A 17511-nucleotide genomic window follows, 5' to 3' on the forward strand; every position below is an offset into this window, starting at 1 on the left:
TGCAGAGCTGCTGGCTGGGAGCTGCCTAGGTAAGCGCCTCCTAGCCAAAGCCACCTTCTGGGTACACCAGCCCCTCCTCTGAACTGCCTGTCCCAGGTAATCACTCAAACCATGCCTCCTTCTCCAGATACCCCACGTCTTCCAGGTTACAACTCCCTCCAAGACCCTGGACCCCTCCTACAGTCCTCCTACAGGCCAGAATCCTTTTCTGCACCCATACACCCTCCCAGACATTGCACCCCAATACCCTGTCTCAGATGACAACCCCCTCCTTCATCTAAACTCCATCTTAAACCCTATACCTTCTCCTATACCCTAGTCCCCTCCCCAGAATTCCCTTCTGCACCCAACCTGCATCCTAGACCATGTACCCACTCCATAGAAAAGTGCAGTCTTTTTCCACTTACGCAATCTTGGAGTGCTCTCCCCCTCCCCCCATCAAAAATTATTGCCTACCCCTGAGCTAGGTCAATGGAAGAATTCTTTCAGCAACATAGTTCTGTCTACATGGGCACGTAAGCCAAGTCTACCCTGTACATTTACATCTGTATAACTACATTTTTTAAGAGGTGTGAAAAATCCACAGGTATTTCACCACCATGAGAGGCAGCTGTACTGATGGGAGAAGCCCTCCCATTAACATAGTAGTGTCTACATGGGAGATTGGGTAAAGATATCTATGGTTGTGTCTACACTTGCATGTTTTGGCAACAAATATGCTGTCACATGCAAAAGTCGCCAAAACTGAAAACTTTCCCAAACCAGTTTTTCTGGTATCTGCTGTCAATAACTCATGGCCATATCTGCAGTTGTTTCAACAGAAAGCATTGTAGGTATGCATCCCACAGTGCCTTACATCATTTTCACTCACTAAGCCCTGTGAGAATGTGCCGCATAGTGCTAGGCATGTTGGGAACATGAAACCTCTTTTCTTCCCAGATGTCCTGGGCTTCTGGCTTATTTTTGCACCAACTTGAGCATCTGTGGTGAAAAAACATGGATCCCAGACTTCTGGCCCTTGTCATGAGCAGTGTGCAGAAGACATCACACAATGCAGCATACCTACTTATGGACTTACTAGCGGATAATGATGACGTGTCAGATTCAGAGGACAATGAGGATGATAAATTGTTATATCATTGGTCTTTGACAGATCTGGTATACACAGTGGATCGTCACTTTTGAGCTAGAGCACTGATGGGTGGGATTACATTGCATGCATGTGTGGAATGAACAGAATGGCTACAGAACTTTTGGATGCATCAAGCATCCTTCCTGGAACTACATGCTGAATTGACCCCTGAAATGCAGCGCATGGACACCTGAATGAGAGCTGCTTTCTTGGTAGAGAAGCATGTGGCCATTGCTTTGTGAAAGCTGGCCATTCCAGATTGCTACCATTCAGTTCCAAATCTGTTTGGAGTGGGGAAGTCTGCCATCAGGACAGCACTTCTGCAAGTGTGCATGGAAATATATAATATTTTGGTAGACAGGACTGTGTCTCTGGAAACTATGGATAACATAGTGTCTGGCTTTGCTGAAAAGGGCTTTCCTAACAGTGGAAGAAACCATTACTGGATTGTGATGAGTGTATGGGTGTAGAGGAATGGTTGCTGGATAAAGAAATGCACCTTTGCAGCCTTAAATGGTGATGTGTGTGCGGGGTGGGCGGAGGGTGCTAGAGGGATGATTGCTGGGAAAAGAGTTCTGCAGGGGAGGCCTTTGGGTCTAGTCTGTTATTCATCAGGATTATACTCGTTACTCCTCAGGATGTCATTTTTGTCCTGCATAAGCTGTAACATGCGTTCAGTCATCTCATTTCTGTGTTCATTGGCCCTAGCTCATCTCTGCTCTCTTTACTCCCTATTCATAGCTAGTCTCTGATGTCCCAGCTTTCTTTGTTGCTCTTTTGTCTCTGAATGATTTGTTGAGTGACCCAGAAAACCCTTCACTAGATCTTTGCGTGTCCTTTGCTGCTTTTATCTCAGTTGACATAGTCTGTCTGCTGCTGGACATTGATGTCTGACTTCTGAAGTCCTGATCTACCAAAGTAACTATTAACAATAGAGTGACTGTACTTTGAATGATAAAGATTGTTGCATTTTACTAATATGTATGTTCCTGAAGAAAAACTTCCTAATTTTTTGGAATAGCCTGGAGGCAAACACAGATCACTGCCGACACTGTGATCATGGTGAGTTTTAAAAGTCCAGGGAAAGAAGGGTTAGTTATGAGACTGCAGCAAAGTACAGTCCGTGATTGTGCAGCTGTTATATAAGGAAACAGTTTTTTTATAATCCTACACTTGACCACAGGTTGCATTTACTCTTGTTTACATATCCCTTCTGAAGGTTTACAAGCAAATCCAGGCTGAGCTTTTGGAGGCTAATGGAAGGCTTATGCATCTTAACTGTGTACTGCCTTGGTTCTTGCAGTACAGATTGAGGACTGGTTTGGGAAAGTGTTATATCATAGTGGTGGGACAACTGCAGCTCTGCAGTGGAATCTCCATGACAAAATTAGTGAGTACATCAGTAGACTCTTCAACACAATTTCCCAGGAAGATTATATTGCTGTCCATGTGTGCATCGATGCTGTGTTTGGCCATAATAAAGACCCAGGGAGTGCTAGCCAACTCACAGAAATACAGCATCTTGTCCTCCCATACTGCGCGCCCCCCAACTGCATAGAGCAGTGGTCCCCAACCATTTGAGGCTGCCAGGCGCCAGGGGGCGTGGCCGTTTGCCTGCTGGGCGCCAGAGGGTGGAGACACTTGCTCACCCAGGGGCGGGGTCCCCCATAGCTGTGCCTCTCCGGTTGACTGTGCATGCGGAGTGCTGGCACATGACGATTGAAACAGTCATTCTGTGCGCACAGCCAACTGCTGCCTCAGTTCTTCTCTGTCTGTCACTCTCTCTTCCCTCATACCTATTAGTCTTAGATTGTTATTCTTTAGGTTACTATGGTCACCTGACCTCTCTATCTTCTCGGAGGAAGATGTGAATGTTACTGGGGGGGACAGAACAATTGATTCCCCACCTACTGAACAACACACATCACTATCACTCAAGGCGCAATCATGCCCCCATCACCCAGTGAAGGGGATGACTTCAAAGCCTTCCAAGAACTCTTTAGAAAAGAGATATATACGTTGGACATATCACTCTCAGATGCACCTGAGATGAAACACAAACTAACAAACATCCTTCACCACAGACCAGGCTGGCAATACCAATGAATGAAACACTCATTGACCCGGCAAAAAATCTGACACCTGCAACAATCCCACTTACCAGGAAGTGGGACAATTGCAAGTATTATGTAGCTCAACGGGGGCAGAATTTCTATTCTCCCACCCTGCTCCGAATTCTGTCAGAAGTACATACAGCATGCCACATACACATTACCCTCTGAGGAGGACTGGAAGCATTTGGACCTGATGGTCAGAAGAGCTTATTCATCTGCTGGCTTCCAACTCGGGGTCGCCAACTATGCTGCCCTCATGGCAAAGTACACACATCATGTTTTCAACCAATTGCCAAACTTTATTGGAGATCTTCCAGACAATAAAAAGGAGCAGTATAAGGCCAACATGAAAGAAGGGGCACTGATCTCTAGAACAGCCCTACAAACAATGCTTGACTCAGCAGACACGGCCTCATAGCATCAGCCATTGTAAAGAGGCATGCTTCGTGGCTCCAGCAGTCTGACTTCCCAAAAGAGGTCCAGTCCACAGTGGAGGATCTCCCATTCGAAGGGTTGAAACTTTTCACCAAATCAACCAACTCTGGCTGCACACGCTAAAAGATTAAAGAGCCACACTGAAGACCCTAGATATAAACATACCAATGAATAGAAAGAGACAAGGAAGATCTTTTGCACATAGACATATAGCTACACCATTCAACCAGCAACCGAGACAATACGACAGCAGGCGCCAACCAAGATAGAACAGGTGCAGGTAGACACCTGACCAAGCAACTGTGCAACAACTGCCAAGAATTTTGAAGGTCACGTAAAGGGTTGGTCAGCACCAACATCTCCAAGGCAGCAATCTACGTCTTGTACGTTATTTGGGAGCAAGCTAGCAGCATTTTAGTCAGAACATCACCACAGATAACTGGGTGTTGGACATCATCCAAACTGCTACTATATTCCCTTCACCACGAACCCCCTTTCCCGTCCCTCTTCAGGGACCCCTCTCATGAGCATGTGCTCATACAAGAGGCTCAACACCTCTTACAACTAGGAGCAATAGAAGAGGTCCCAGCAGAGCTCAGAGGGAGGGGATTCTACTCCCACTACTTCTTTACCACCAAGAAGTCAGGAGGTTGGAGGCTGATTCTGGATCTTTGAAAACTCAACTGCTTTGTACGTTAACAGTGATTCAAGATGGTAACCCTAGCCACCATCATTCCTGCCTTAGAGAAGGGAGACTGGCTGTCCACCCTTGACCTCCAGGATTCATACTTTCATATAGCCATCCATCCATCCCGCAGACGTTTTCTAACATTCACCATAAAAGATGGACACTTCCAATACAAAGTGCTGCCCTTAGGACTCTCAACAGCTCCAAGAGTCTTTTCAAATGTTCTTGCCGTGGTAGCAGCCCATCTCAGGAAGGGGGGACATAACCATATTCCTGTATCTAGATGATTGCCTACTAAGAGGCCCCGTAGTGGGTGACACACAGAAGGCAATAGAGACCACCAGAAAAGTGTTTGAACCCCTGGGTCTACAGATAAACCAGAAGAAGTGCATCCTCACCTCAACACAGAGTATAGAATTCATAGCGGCGTACCTGGATTGCAGCAAAGTCCTAGCATCGTTACCAGAACACAGATTTTCAGATATCAGGGACCTTGTGACTTTAGTGCAGGCCAGCCCATCTATAATGGCATGGCAGTGTCTACAGCTACTGGGTCACAAGGCAGCAGCCACATTCGGGTACCACATGCCCGACTACATATGGGACCATTACAAGCATGTCTCAGAACAGTATACAGACCCCGCACACACACCACCTGAACAAGCAGCTCTCCATACCAAACAAAATAAAGGTCACACTTACATGGTGGACACTACACCACAATGTGTGCAGCAGGATACCCTTTCAGCAATCACCCGCAACACTAACAATCGCCACAGATGCCTCCCTGATAGGATGGGGAGCTCACCTGGGCAAATGAGTGATACAAGCCCATTGGTGCATGTATGAGGTGGACAAACACATAAACCTCCTCCGAGCTCAGGTCAGGCTGCAAGGCTTGCACCCACTTTCAGCCTGTAATTCAGAACAAAATGGTCCTAATAGTAATGGACAACACCACAATGATGTACTACATCAATCGATAAGGGGGAGCATGATCTTACCAGTTATGTCTGGAAGCAATGAAATTCTGGGAATGGTGCATACCAAGAAACATAACACTGATAGCCACCTACCTTCCAGGCAAGGACAACGTCCTGGCAGACAGTCTCAGGAGAGATTTCTCTCACAACCACGGGTGGGAGATCAACCCCACAATTCTCCATCATATATTTCGGAAATGGGGATCTCCCATGATAGATCTATTTGCCACCAACAAAAACAAGAAGTGCCCATATTATTGCTCCTGAGCGGGCATAGGCCCACAGTCATTGGGGGACCCATTCAGTATAAGGTGGCAAGCACCACTACTATATGCTTTTCCAGTGATCCTGATGATTCAATGCACAATCCTAAAAATAAGATCGTACAAAGCAAAGGTTATATTGGTAGCTCCGAGGTGTCCCAGACAGACTTTGTACCCCTGCCTACTGCAGATGAGTGCCCGACCACCCAATGGTTTCCCACCCCTCCAATCCTTGTTGACACAGCAGAACGGACAGAGACACCACCATGCATTGTTGGTGATTGGCTGATGCCGGTAGAGGCCAACTATCCTGAGGAAGTACAACTAATCCTCATCAACTGCCTCAGGCCTGCAACAAGAAAAACATAGTCAGAAATGACATTGCTTCACACTATGATGCTTAGAACACAACCTCACCCCAACAGAAACTGGGGTCTCAAATGTTCTGGCCTAAGTACTACACCTGCACAAAACAGGACTATCATTGAGCTCAATCAGAGTACATCTTGCTGCCATAGCAGCATTACACCCGCCAATAGAGGGCTACTTGGCCTTCACTCATCTTTCTACCAAAAGATTCCTTTGAGGCCTGCAGAATATGTTTTGACCACAACAGGACCCAATCCTCTCATGAGACCTTAATTTGGTCCTAAGGGCTCTCATGGGCAAACCCTTTGAGCCACTGGCCACTTGTTCCCTTCTACACTTGTCCATTAAAGGTTGCTTTTCTTGTGGCAATTACCACTGCAAGAAGGGTAGGGGAAATAGGGGCACTCATGATGCAACCCCCCTACACGGTATTCCAGAAAGACAGGGTGGTCCTTTGAACGCACCCTAAATTCTTACCAAAAGTACTTACCTCGTTTCATTGCAATGAACTAATATAGTTACCTGCCTTCTTCCCCAAGCCCCACAAGGACAACTGGGAAAGGGCACTGCATACTCAAGATATCCACAGAGCTATAGCCTTCTACTTACAATACACTGAGGCCTTTCACAAATCCCCACAACTCTTTGTGTCAGATGCGGGAAGATCAAGAGTGTTGCTCATATCCAAGCAAAAGCTATCAATTAGCTTACGACATATTTCACAGGATACCACCTGCCAGCATAAGGGCTCACTCTACGAGAGCAATGACAGCTACAACTGCCTTCATCAAAGGGGTACCAATGGAGGACATCTGCAAAGCTGTCACATGGGACTCAGTCCATACATTCATGCAGCATTATGCAATTCAGGTGTTTGCAGATATGGACGCGCATTTTGGGTGAACTGTCCTCGTGGCTACCAAACTAGCACTACTCAAGCACCCACCACCAACCACGGACACTGCTTTGTAGTCACCTAAGGTGGAGCACCCAAGGGGACACTCCTTGAAGAAGGGAAGGTTACTCACCTTCAGCAGTAACTGGAGTTCTTCGAGATAGTTGTCCCTATGAGTGCTTCACCACCCACCTTCCTCCCCTTGGCTTCGGATCCAGTTACATCCAGGCCAGAGAAGGAACTGAGGAAGCAGTTGGCTGCGTGCATGGGATGACTATTCCAACTGTCCTGCACCAGTGCTCCGCATGCACAGCCAACTGGAGGGGCACTGCTGTTAGAAATCTGCCGACCATGAGCACAGCGGCACTGGCGCACCTAAGGTGGAGCATCACCAGGGACACTCCTTGAAGAACTCCAGTTACTGATGAAGGTGAGTAACCCTCCCTTCTGTGTCTTCTATCTGAGAACTATCTAGTGTCCCTGGGTTTGGCCATGGGATCCCCACCTAGGATTCTGTGTAGTTCTTCATAAAACCAGCATGTTTTGGGTGCAGCACTAGACAAGCTGTTTGCCTCCTTTGCCTTCTGGTGCTGTTTGCCTCCTTGATCTTGGCTCTGTATTGCAGGGTGTCTCACTCAGACCTCTTCCCACACAGGGCTCGAGAAATGCAACTATATGTGTCCCAGTTCCCGCAGGTCACTCGTGGCTTTGATTCCACTGATTCTTCACCACTCTCACTTATTAGATCGAAAAGCTCTGCATTCCTCCAAGCAGGAGAGCATTTGGATTGGTAGCTACCACTCTTATTTCCTTGAGAAGATACAATGAGGACCGCCATACAGTGTGCCACAGACACAGGAAATATATTTAAAGTTCCCAGGGTTTCCAGGTGGGAGGGGAGCATCTGCTTACCTGAAAACATTACATGGCTGAAAAGCATTTGAGTTCAAGGTGATGTCCTCAGTGGCTAAATGGGCCATATATAGTGAGATATATGCTGGAGTCCAATAAACTCAAGAATAAACCTATCTAGTACGCACGGCTTGATTTGTCTCTCTGTAGTCGACAAAGTCCCTCATGGGGCTGGAAGTGTTTTGTTGCCAAAAATGGCTGTTTGTTGCATTGTAATATGAATGCGAAGAGGTTTTTGTTGTGAACCTGTTTTTTGGTGGCAAAACGTTTGAGTCTAGACAAGCCATTAGTCTGAACAAGGTAGTTATATCAATCTAACCCCTCATGCAGACCATGCCATATTAATCATGAAGTTGTGATTTCTAAGAAAAAAAAATCCTGACATTTGAGAGTTCTATCACCAGATCATCAGTCAAGATTAATTTTAGTTCTCATTTGTTGTGGTGGCTAGACGTATGGCACAGGGACCCAAGTGAGGCGGGTATAGTGGCTATCGTGATGGTGGATTTTGAGCAGATGGGGTGTGTGCTGGGAGGGTGACCTGTTGGTTGTGTGGATTGATGAGGTCTGGGGATGAATTAATGGGATGGTGATACTGAGGGTGTGCTGAATTGAGAGGGGGTAGAATGGAGACAGAACTGATGGGTGACTGGAAGACAGGATTTATTGCTGGATAGAAGATGGTCAGATGTGAGCGTGAGAGTTTCTGCATCAAAGGACCAAAATTACCTTATCCAGAACATGTAGTGGGAACACTAATTGTCAACCCCACACATCTTGGCTATGGGCAGCAGAAATTCAAAAATCAAGAGGCTGAGCTAAGAAACACAATATAATATTTAAAAACAAATATTCATTTATGGGTCAGTCATGATTTTGGGGGGGGAATAGTGATTTTTTATCTCTCTAAGTTGGTGGTATAGCAGGGAGGGATTCTTTCATCAATATTGCTACTGCCACTTGTGGAGGTGGTCTATTGAGAAGTTCTCCTCTAGGCATAGGCAGTATCTTAATTTAAATGCTAATCTAGTTTCATTATTCAAACTGAGTGAAATTCAAAAAGATAAACAGCATAAATATTACATTTTAAAAGTTCAGTTTTAACTATGGTTTAACAGAAGGAGTAGGTTTTTTTGATCTGACCATGCCTTTTTAATAGAATAGTCATCTTACATTCTAAAGAGAGATTTCTCTGCATAGTGGGAGGGAATAGTGACAAAAAGGAAATACAAGTTCACCCCTCTGCCCCTTCCAAAAATAATACAGCCTTTGGTGGAAAATGTATGGAAACTGATCATAGGGGTGAAGTTGGATTTCACAGAATTACCTTGCATGACTTGAGGTAGTCACATTTGGCGCTGTAGATATAAACAGTGATCCATTCTTTGTTTTGTAGGCATCCGTGTGTGGTGATGGATTAAATAGCTGGTATAACTCTTACACTGTAAGTCTCTAATTAGCTTCTTTTCTGAAAACAGTTACTAATCTAAAGATTATTGAAAATTGTAAAAGCTTTCTTCTCCCTCATAACTTCTGTCTCTAGCCATCTGAATATACTTATTCTTCAAGAGCAAGTTCAGCTCGAAGTAGTCCTGTGGTGAGCCCTCTTGCATGACTTTGTGGTGATTTTTTTCTTTAACTAGTTCACAATAATCAGTGTGTGCATTTGCACTGTAAATGAGTCGAATGACAAATACATAACCTATAGATTTTTATTTTAGAAATTAATTTAAATGAGCTACATTTTTATAAAAAATGGGAATATTTGATCAAACAGTTCAAGTATAGGAGTTGCTGTATGAAGTTTTACTTTTAAAAAAGGTTTAAAGTTGAAAATGAGTTAAATTTTTTTTAAATCTTGAAAAAGAAAACACACACACACACAGAGAGAGAGAGAGAGAGAGACAGGACTTCATTACTGTTGTTAAGTATGACTTCAAAAAAGTTCAGCTAGAAAGAAAACCCTTGTACCAAAGATAAACATTAGCATCATCGCTGGAGCTGGGGAGTGACCGAATCATTACATTTGTACTGAAAGGGACATTTCCTAAGCAAGAGAGCTGTGATGTGGATTCATGCCTGCATAGTGACCGAAATAGGTATCCCATTTCTCTGAATAACCCATTTGAGTTTGAGAGAGAGTTCTTAGACATCGGAAAGGAAATAGGCTAATGAAGTCTGACAGTTGCAGGTGAATTGGTATCTGCATTCTACATTGTGATTCAACTTATACAGCCGGTCCTTGAGTTATGAACTCATCAATTTATGACCATTTGTATTTACAATCAACCTCCTTTACAGCCAGAACCTGAGTTATGAACGAAATCCGCACTTACGAACAGCGCGGCTGTATGTCAGTGAATGTAATCCGACTTATGAACACAATGAGTTACAACCAAGTGCTTGGAATGTAACTTGTTCATAAGTCAGGAACCGGCTGTATAAAAATAAGTTAACCAATGGCATGTTAAATTCTTATGCAAAATTATGATCAGTAAACTTTCAAGAGTAAAACCAAAAGCAGAGTTCAGGTAATGGTTTGACATATGTGGGGAACCTCTGTCCTGTGGGCTGGATCTGGCCCATTGCTTAAATTTTATCTGGCTTATGGCTAATCTCACGTCCCGGAGGCCTTAATGTGCAACAGAGATCAAAGAAACTCTTTGTGTTGCCTCTGCCTCCCAACACTGGGAGCCTGCCTTAGACATAGTGCACTGCTGACCAGGAATGGTCTCCAAGCATAGCCAGGCCAGAGCCCACACATGAAAACTTCTGCTTTTGGTTGGAACTCCCTCCCATATCCCAACTTCCTCCCAGAGTTTGTACCCTCACTCTAAATCCATGCCCCAGAATGGAACTCCCTTTCAGATTCCACATCTGCACCCCAACCCTCTGCCCCATTTGTGAGCCTACTTCCACATCCCAAGCCCCTTGGCCCCAGCTCAGAGCCTCCTTCTACAGCTCAAATCCCTTGTTCCCACATCAGAGACCATGCCCCCATCTGGAGCCCTCACCCTCTCCTGCGTCCCAGCCTGGAGCCTCTTCTTGCAACCCGAACCCTTCAGTTGTCATCTCTCCCAGAGCCTCTGCCCTTCTCCTCCTTCCCCCAGAGCTGGAGCAATGAGCACTGACTCATCTCCTCCCTCCCCCCCATGGTAAGAAGCCCTAAGCCTCTCCCCTCCCCTGGTGCGGGGCTGCATATTGGCCCACAGTTTATTCCCCCCCCCTTTGGTTTAGTGACCCCGATAGAAAAAAGGTCTCTTTAACCCCACCGCCTCTGGTTTATGGCATACAGACTCAGGCTTATTGATTTGGTTTTCTTTGAGTGTTTTTCTAAATGTTAATTGCGTTCTCTTTTATTTGAACATGCCTCCCGCCCCTCCCAATTGTCCATTTAAAACAGCAGTAACGGACCCTTCTCCCAAGTGTGTCTCTGGCTAGCAAAACTTCCAGTTCCTGGCAAAGCAGTCCCAATGGTGCAAGTCAAAAGTGACCTGTAAAGGACTGTGTAAGGGGGAAAGAATTTATATCCTTGTGTTTTTTACAATATATGAAGGTAGAGGTTTGGTTTGGATTTTTAAGAAGTTATTTTTTTCTGTTTGCTTTTTAAGTTAGAAGAATCAAATTTCACTTTGGTGAAGGACTTGGTAGGGTGACCAGACAGCAAATGTGAAAAATTGGGACAGGAGTTTAAATGTAATAAGAGCCTTCATAGTACAAAGCCCCAAATATTGGGATTGTCCCTCTAAAATCAGGACATTGGTCACCCTAGACTTGCTGTTGTTTCCAACATGTGTTTATTGTGATGATGCTCTTACCAGCCATCGTAGATTATTCCATGGTCAACAAGATCTACCTTTCTATTTTTCAAATGAATAAAAGGGAAAAAAATGTGTCCCTGGTTATATATCACAGGAAAGCAAAAAGGCATTAAGCTGAATTATTTTCTTCAGATCATCATTAAGATTGAGACATCCATTTTAGCTCTCATTGTCTGCTTCATGTAGCCCATTATGTTTAATATTGAGAGGACAATATATTTATTAAATACTTACTAGTATTTTTTTGCATCCATTGATTTTGTTCTTTTTGAGAATTATTTGTTAGCTGAATGTAGAGTACATATGTAATAGTCCAACCTTTTGCCTTTTTTCAAAAATTTGTCTTGTTTAGCAGTTTTATCTGCCTGACTACAAGTCTTTCACTTCTCAGTCCATAGTTTAACTTTCATTTTGTCTTATTTTCAGATTTTGCTGTCTTTTAATGGTTGCAAACATAATTTCTTTACATTTGTGTTTTATGTTGTGTGTGTGTGTGTGTGTGTGTGTGTGTGTGTGTGTGCGCGCGCGTGCACCTCATTAACTGACATTCCATGAATTACTAATTTCAAAATGAAGATTGGACTGCAGTCAACCAGCTGTAAATATATGCATATCAATCTTTGTAGTTTACAGACAGTGAAACAGGGAGTACCACATCCTCTAATCGTGCCATCCGAGGGAGGAGTGATAGCATGGTGAGCAGGGTTGTATGCAATTGTCTGATGTTATTGTTGATATCTTAACTTTTTAAAGACCCTAATTGCTTTTTTTTTTTTACTATAGTATGTTCTGTTCAACTGATACAAAGTGCTGCTTGTGAGGGAAGAAGAACTTAGAACTTTTGTGTGCCCATTGGCCTGAGTTGCATTTTCATGGAATTCATTATTACTTAAGCAGAGTTGTATAGCATTTCTATATGTTTTATAATGCAGCTCAAATAAGAAAGCTGGCCTTACTTTTACTCTGTTTTTGAATTACTTTATTTTGAGCTAAAATCTTCAATTTAAAAAAATGTAATTGTAAACAAATTTTTTAAAGAAATTTAATGATAGTTACTTACACTTGAAGTTGCCAAACATTACTTCCCATTATAAGACTCTCTTTCTGTTGCTTATAACTTTGCCAAATTGTAACTTATTAGGCTGAATTTTTCCATGCCAAATGACCTGCCTCTGGCTGAATATCTTTTGGAAAATTTGAGCCAACCTGGTTCAGCTGTTTCACAGAATGAAGTTAAAGAAAAAATATCATTTTGCCAGCTTACAAAAATACAAGTTTATTGAGAATCTCTAGAACCTCCATGTTTTGGAGATGGGATTTGATTTGTCAGGGGATGGCTTTTATAACAGCAACACCATCAAAATTTGGCCAAATGATAATCCTGTGGAAAAATCTCTGTTCATGCATGCTCAGTAGAGACTTGTTAAAATTAAGCAGCTAAATTCTCAGAGGAATCTATGTGTACTAAGCATACTATAGTCCAGGTCTTCAGGGAATGAGCAGGATTTTGTCTATCTCTGTTGCCCATGGCTGTTGTGATCTGCTGTGATGTAGGAAGAGAGAGCCTCTCTCCTCTTTCAGCGATAAAGCTTCTAAACTCATGCAGCATGACGGACAAAGTGAATCAACTTGAATATGGTGAGAGGACATGAATGTGAGCCATATCAGGGGAGAGAGAATACATTGTGGTAGTGAACCTCAGTGTGGGACAGGACAAGTTTAAGAGTCTATAAACTGCAAGCGTGCAAGTATTGGGGTGATTTTTGAAATAGAGATGTAAGTGACTAGTTGACTATCCAATAAGCAAATGCTTATCAGATAGTCAGGTAGCGACTCAACTAGTTGCTTTCCCACCCCCCTGCTGCCTCTGTCAGAGAGAGGCGGGGAGGGGGGTAAAATAGGAGCCAGTGCTGCGGGGAACCAGCTTTAAGCCAGTTACCCAGCAATATCTCCACGGGAGGGCAAGGAAGTCAGAGGCACAGTGGGGAAATGGCATGAGCAGGCACTACTTCAGTCCCCGCTCGTGCCAGTTCCCACTAAGGGTGCTTCTGCTATTGAGCCCTCTGGGGCTCTTGTACATTTCAAAAACAGAAGTGCTGCAGGGAGCATGGGCCTCCCAGGGACAGCTGCTGGTGAGCCTGGTGTCCATCCCATTTGGCAGGGCAGCAGGTGGTAGTTTTGCTAGAAGAGCTGCCAGTGTGGAATGCTGGCTTCTGGGAACCTTGGCCCAACTGCTGCTTTTTGCCACTGCAGTTCCCAGTAGAGCCCTGCAGCTCCACAGATATGGATATATATCTACAAAGTATTTGCATCTGTATATATAATCTCCGCATCCATGTAAGGGTCTAGCCACAACATTGTAATATGGATAACTATTAACTTTTTTTTATTACATAGATTGCTCTGTAACAGTAGCTTTTATTTTTCCAGGTAGTTTTCTACTTTAATGATCAATTTTCTGAACTGTACTTGTGATTAGAGAGCTTGCTCTTTACTGTTATGAAACTATTTTTTGAGTGTAATAGAGAAAATGATCTCTCATATTGTTAAATTGCTACAGTCATTCGTTACCCATTGCATCTGGCACAATGTTGGTGCCAAAACCCAGTTTACATTAATCCAAATGGGAAAGTCATAAATACTAATTGTGGAATATAGAAGTACCCTTAGAAATGTTGCAAATCATAATTTCACAATACAATGAAACTGATGAAAAGTCACCGGGAAAGAAATAGTAAATCTGAGATGGATTCTTGACAAAAATGTTATTGGTATTGTATACTTGTAACCAATAAACATGTGTATGTCTTTAAATTATAATATGTATGTAATTTTAAAATAGAGGAGGAATTGTATCATTAAATTTTAGAAATGCCAAGAACAAATTGTGTTAGTTGATATATTTAACTTACATTAAAATGTCTTCAATTCTACTCTTCATTCATCTTTTCTTTTCTTTTCTTTTCTTTTTTTTCTTTAATCTGGCTTCTAAGTCAACTGATTTTTCTGATCAAAGTGAAACTGCAGCTGATTATTTTAGTCGTTCCAATCGCAGGGGGAGCATTGTTTCTGATGTGGATGATGTCAGTATCCCAGATGTAAATAGTGTGAGTGTAATGCATGTTATGATATTGTAGTGAATACAATGAGCTTACTGGTGATGAGTTCTCTTCCTTGAGTGAGAGTAAATTCCTGAAAAAACAAAAAACCTCAGAACAATGGAATCTACACAATAGTGAATGAGTTTTGTTGCTGGTTTTTCAACTGCCAAGTTTTCTTAGAAAATAACAGAATGCTTACCGAACAAAAGACATATCTTTTGTCTCTTGGAATGCTGCTACTTTAATACCATTCAAAAATTATTTTGGTATTGCCTGAGATACACATTCATTTATAATAATCTAATTGTGTTATGTATAATGCATAATCATGTACTAATTTGTAACACTTTCTGCATGGATTTGTCTGAATGCTGTGCATACTCTAAGAAGAGCTCTTTGTAAACTTGAAATCTCGTTTCTTTTATCCACAGAAGTTGGTTCAGTAAAAGTCATTACCCTAATGACCTTGTGTTTCCCATATTCTGGGACCAGCATGGCAACAGCAACCCTGCATGCTATAAATACATGAGAAATTACAATGTCTGGGTGTCCTTTATAAAATAAAGCTAAACAACTTTTGAGAGCGAACTCTGATTTTAGTCTGAAATAAAAAGTGACTGTGCAAAACTGGTATTCTCTTGCTCCATAAATCCTATTCCTTGAGTATTGTAGTGTCTGTTGCATTAGTAATCACAAAGAAAAACAGAAATTTTGGGATTCTGGTAGCCATGCCATGGTTGCACAGCTATGGGAGTATCAGCTGAATTCTATTCTTTTTCATGCATTGACAGATAAACATTCTACCATCAAAAACAGCAAGCAAATGATCTGGTAGCACTTCTTTACATGACCCACAAAAGCTCATGATACCATCTACATGTTGTGTTAGTCTATAAAGTGCTACCAGACCATTTGCTTGCTGTTTTTTTCTGTAACAGACTAACTCAGCTACCCCCTGAAGCTTCATTCTACCATCAGTTACTCCTCTTTAAGTGAATGAAGACTTGAGTAAAAAATATTTTACTGATGTTAAAAATTAGTGATGTTAAAATGCATTTAGTCCGGTAGGTGTGTAACTGCTGAAAATTTCAGTGGTTACATGTTTACACCCGGGGGGAGCTCCCTGGAGCTGGTGTGGGTGTAAGCTGGCTCCACACGCACACTGGCTCCTGCCTTTACCCCCCCTCCTCCGTGCTGCTGCCTCTGATAGCAGAGGAGTAGGGGTAGGGCTGCTTGCAGCCATGAAGGTTAGCAGACAATCGTTTACATTATCACATCCTTACTAAAAATCTCTCCCTTTTCTGGTAAACTGGCCAAATCATTCAGACACAATAAAAATCTAGGCCCCCAATACCAGTTTTACAATAGCTTGTAAGAATAAAACTGTATTTAAAGCTAATGATATTTTTTTTCTATTCGGACAAAAAACAATAGCGCAATATTATTATAGTCACCACCATGTATGTTATTCACTGTAACACTATGTTCAGAACATGAATAGTTGTCCGCAGCAGTGTGTATTCTGTTTTAAATTGAAATTTAAGCTAGTAATTTTTCCAGCATCTCTGCTATGAGGAAGTGACAATGTGGTGAGAATGGTTAATAGCATTATTTTGTCGTTTATTAGAATTGGTGTTGTATGAATGGAATCTTAATTTTTATTGCAACCATAAAACCAAGATTTATGTAATTAAAATTTTCTTATTGATAACTCTTTTGGGAAGATTGGGTTCAAACAGCGTAATGCAGGTCCACAGTTGATCTTAGGAAAAGAAAGTTGAAAGTTGCAACTCTGAGAGTTAACAGTAGAGTTTCTTAACAATAGTTGTCTGCTTTACGTAGTAAAATGCTGCAGTGGCAGATCTAAAAATGGGGGGGGGAGTGAGATATGGAGAACTGATGTCTTCAATAATGTACGCACATTGCTTTTGCTGTGATACCAAATTCTAACGGCTTCTCCATTAGTTTAGGGCAAAAAGAGTTAGATATTTGTCTTGAAGACAATGGATAAAGTACTTTGGGGAAGCTTCTTATCCTAAGCATTTTATCCTTATTAAAAATGCTTAGATTTGTAATGTCTTAGGCTTACACTTAATTTGGATTTTTGACTGAAAAAATGTTGATATAAGTTTCTGAATAATAAAATTAACATATGCATACAAAAGGTCAGTAAATCTAGACTGTATATTTCTGGTCAAGTTTCATAAGTTAAAATATTGTCTGAAATGAGTAGTAAGCTATTGGAAATAGTTAAGCCTCTTTTTGTGCCTTCTTAAACCTCGGTTTTTAATGTCGTGATGTGACTGTTGTTGTTTTTGCCAAATAGTGGTGTATTGTGATGTGGACATATGTTTTTATGGTGACTACATTAAGACACTCAAACTAATTTCACTTGCGATCTAAACCAGACTTCTAAAAGAGTTGCTAACCATTTTTTGTAATCCCGTGGATTATGTTCACTTTATTTTGGTTAGTGAACACAAAGATGTTACAGCTGTTCTGAGTCAAAAAATGAATAATTATAATCACTTCTCTTCCAGCTGGAAAAAGAAAATAAGTCTGAAAAACAGTATTCTGAAATTTACACAAGGGTAAGTTTGGTTTATATTAAAGTCAATATTTGGTTTATGATTTAAAGTCAATTTTCTTCTTTAATTATAGTCAATATGGAAATAGCCCCAAAAGTTTATATGCCACTTGTTTTAGTAGTGTTTGTATCCTAATACTTCACACTGTTAAACTGCAAAATAATATTTGTAACGTTCTGTGCAAAGTCAAGCTAACATTCCTCTTCCTGT

The 17511-nt window shown here is 42.1% G+C and overlaps 1 protein-coding gene across 23 annotated transcripts in view; it reads left to right on the top strand.

Annotated features, from left to right (window-relative positions):
* The window catches only part of LRRFIP2 (LRR binding FLII interacting protein 2), a 123291-nt gene that overhangs the window by 69846 nt on the left and 35934 nt on the right, over positions 1 to 17511 (top strand). For 11 of the 23 annotated variants that reach the window (XM_014574054.3, XM_075921795.1, XM_025185124.2 and 8 more), the window contains 5 exons: positions 9188 to 9235; positions 9335 to 9388; positions 12239 to 12307; positions 14606 to 14719; positions 17254 to 17304. In XM_014574054.3, coding sequence (XP_014429540.2) covers positions 9188 to 9235; positions 9335 to 9388; positions 12239 to 12307; positions 14606 to 14719; positions 17254 to 17304 — 336 coding nt within the window. The remainder of the gene's footprint in view (positions 1 to 9187; positions 9236 to 9334; positions 9389 to 12238; positions 12308 to 14605; positions 14720 to 17253; positions 17305 to 17511) is intronic. The other 12 variants (XM_025185129.2, XM_025185131.2, XM_025185130.2 and 9 more) reach the window with 5 other exon arrangements.

Source organism: Pelodiscus sinensis, chromosome 2, assembly GCF_049634645.1.
Source record: "Pelodiscus sinensis isolate JC-2024 chromosome 2, ASM4963464v1, whole genome shotgun sequence".
Taxonomy (NCBI): Eukaryota; Metazoa; Chordata; order Testudines; family Trionychidae; genus Pelodiscus; species Pelodiscus sinensis.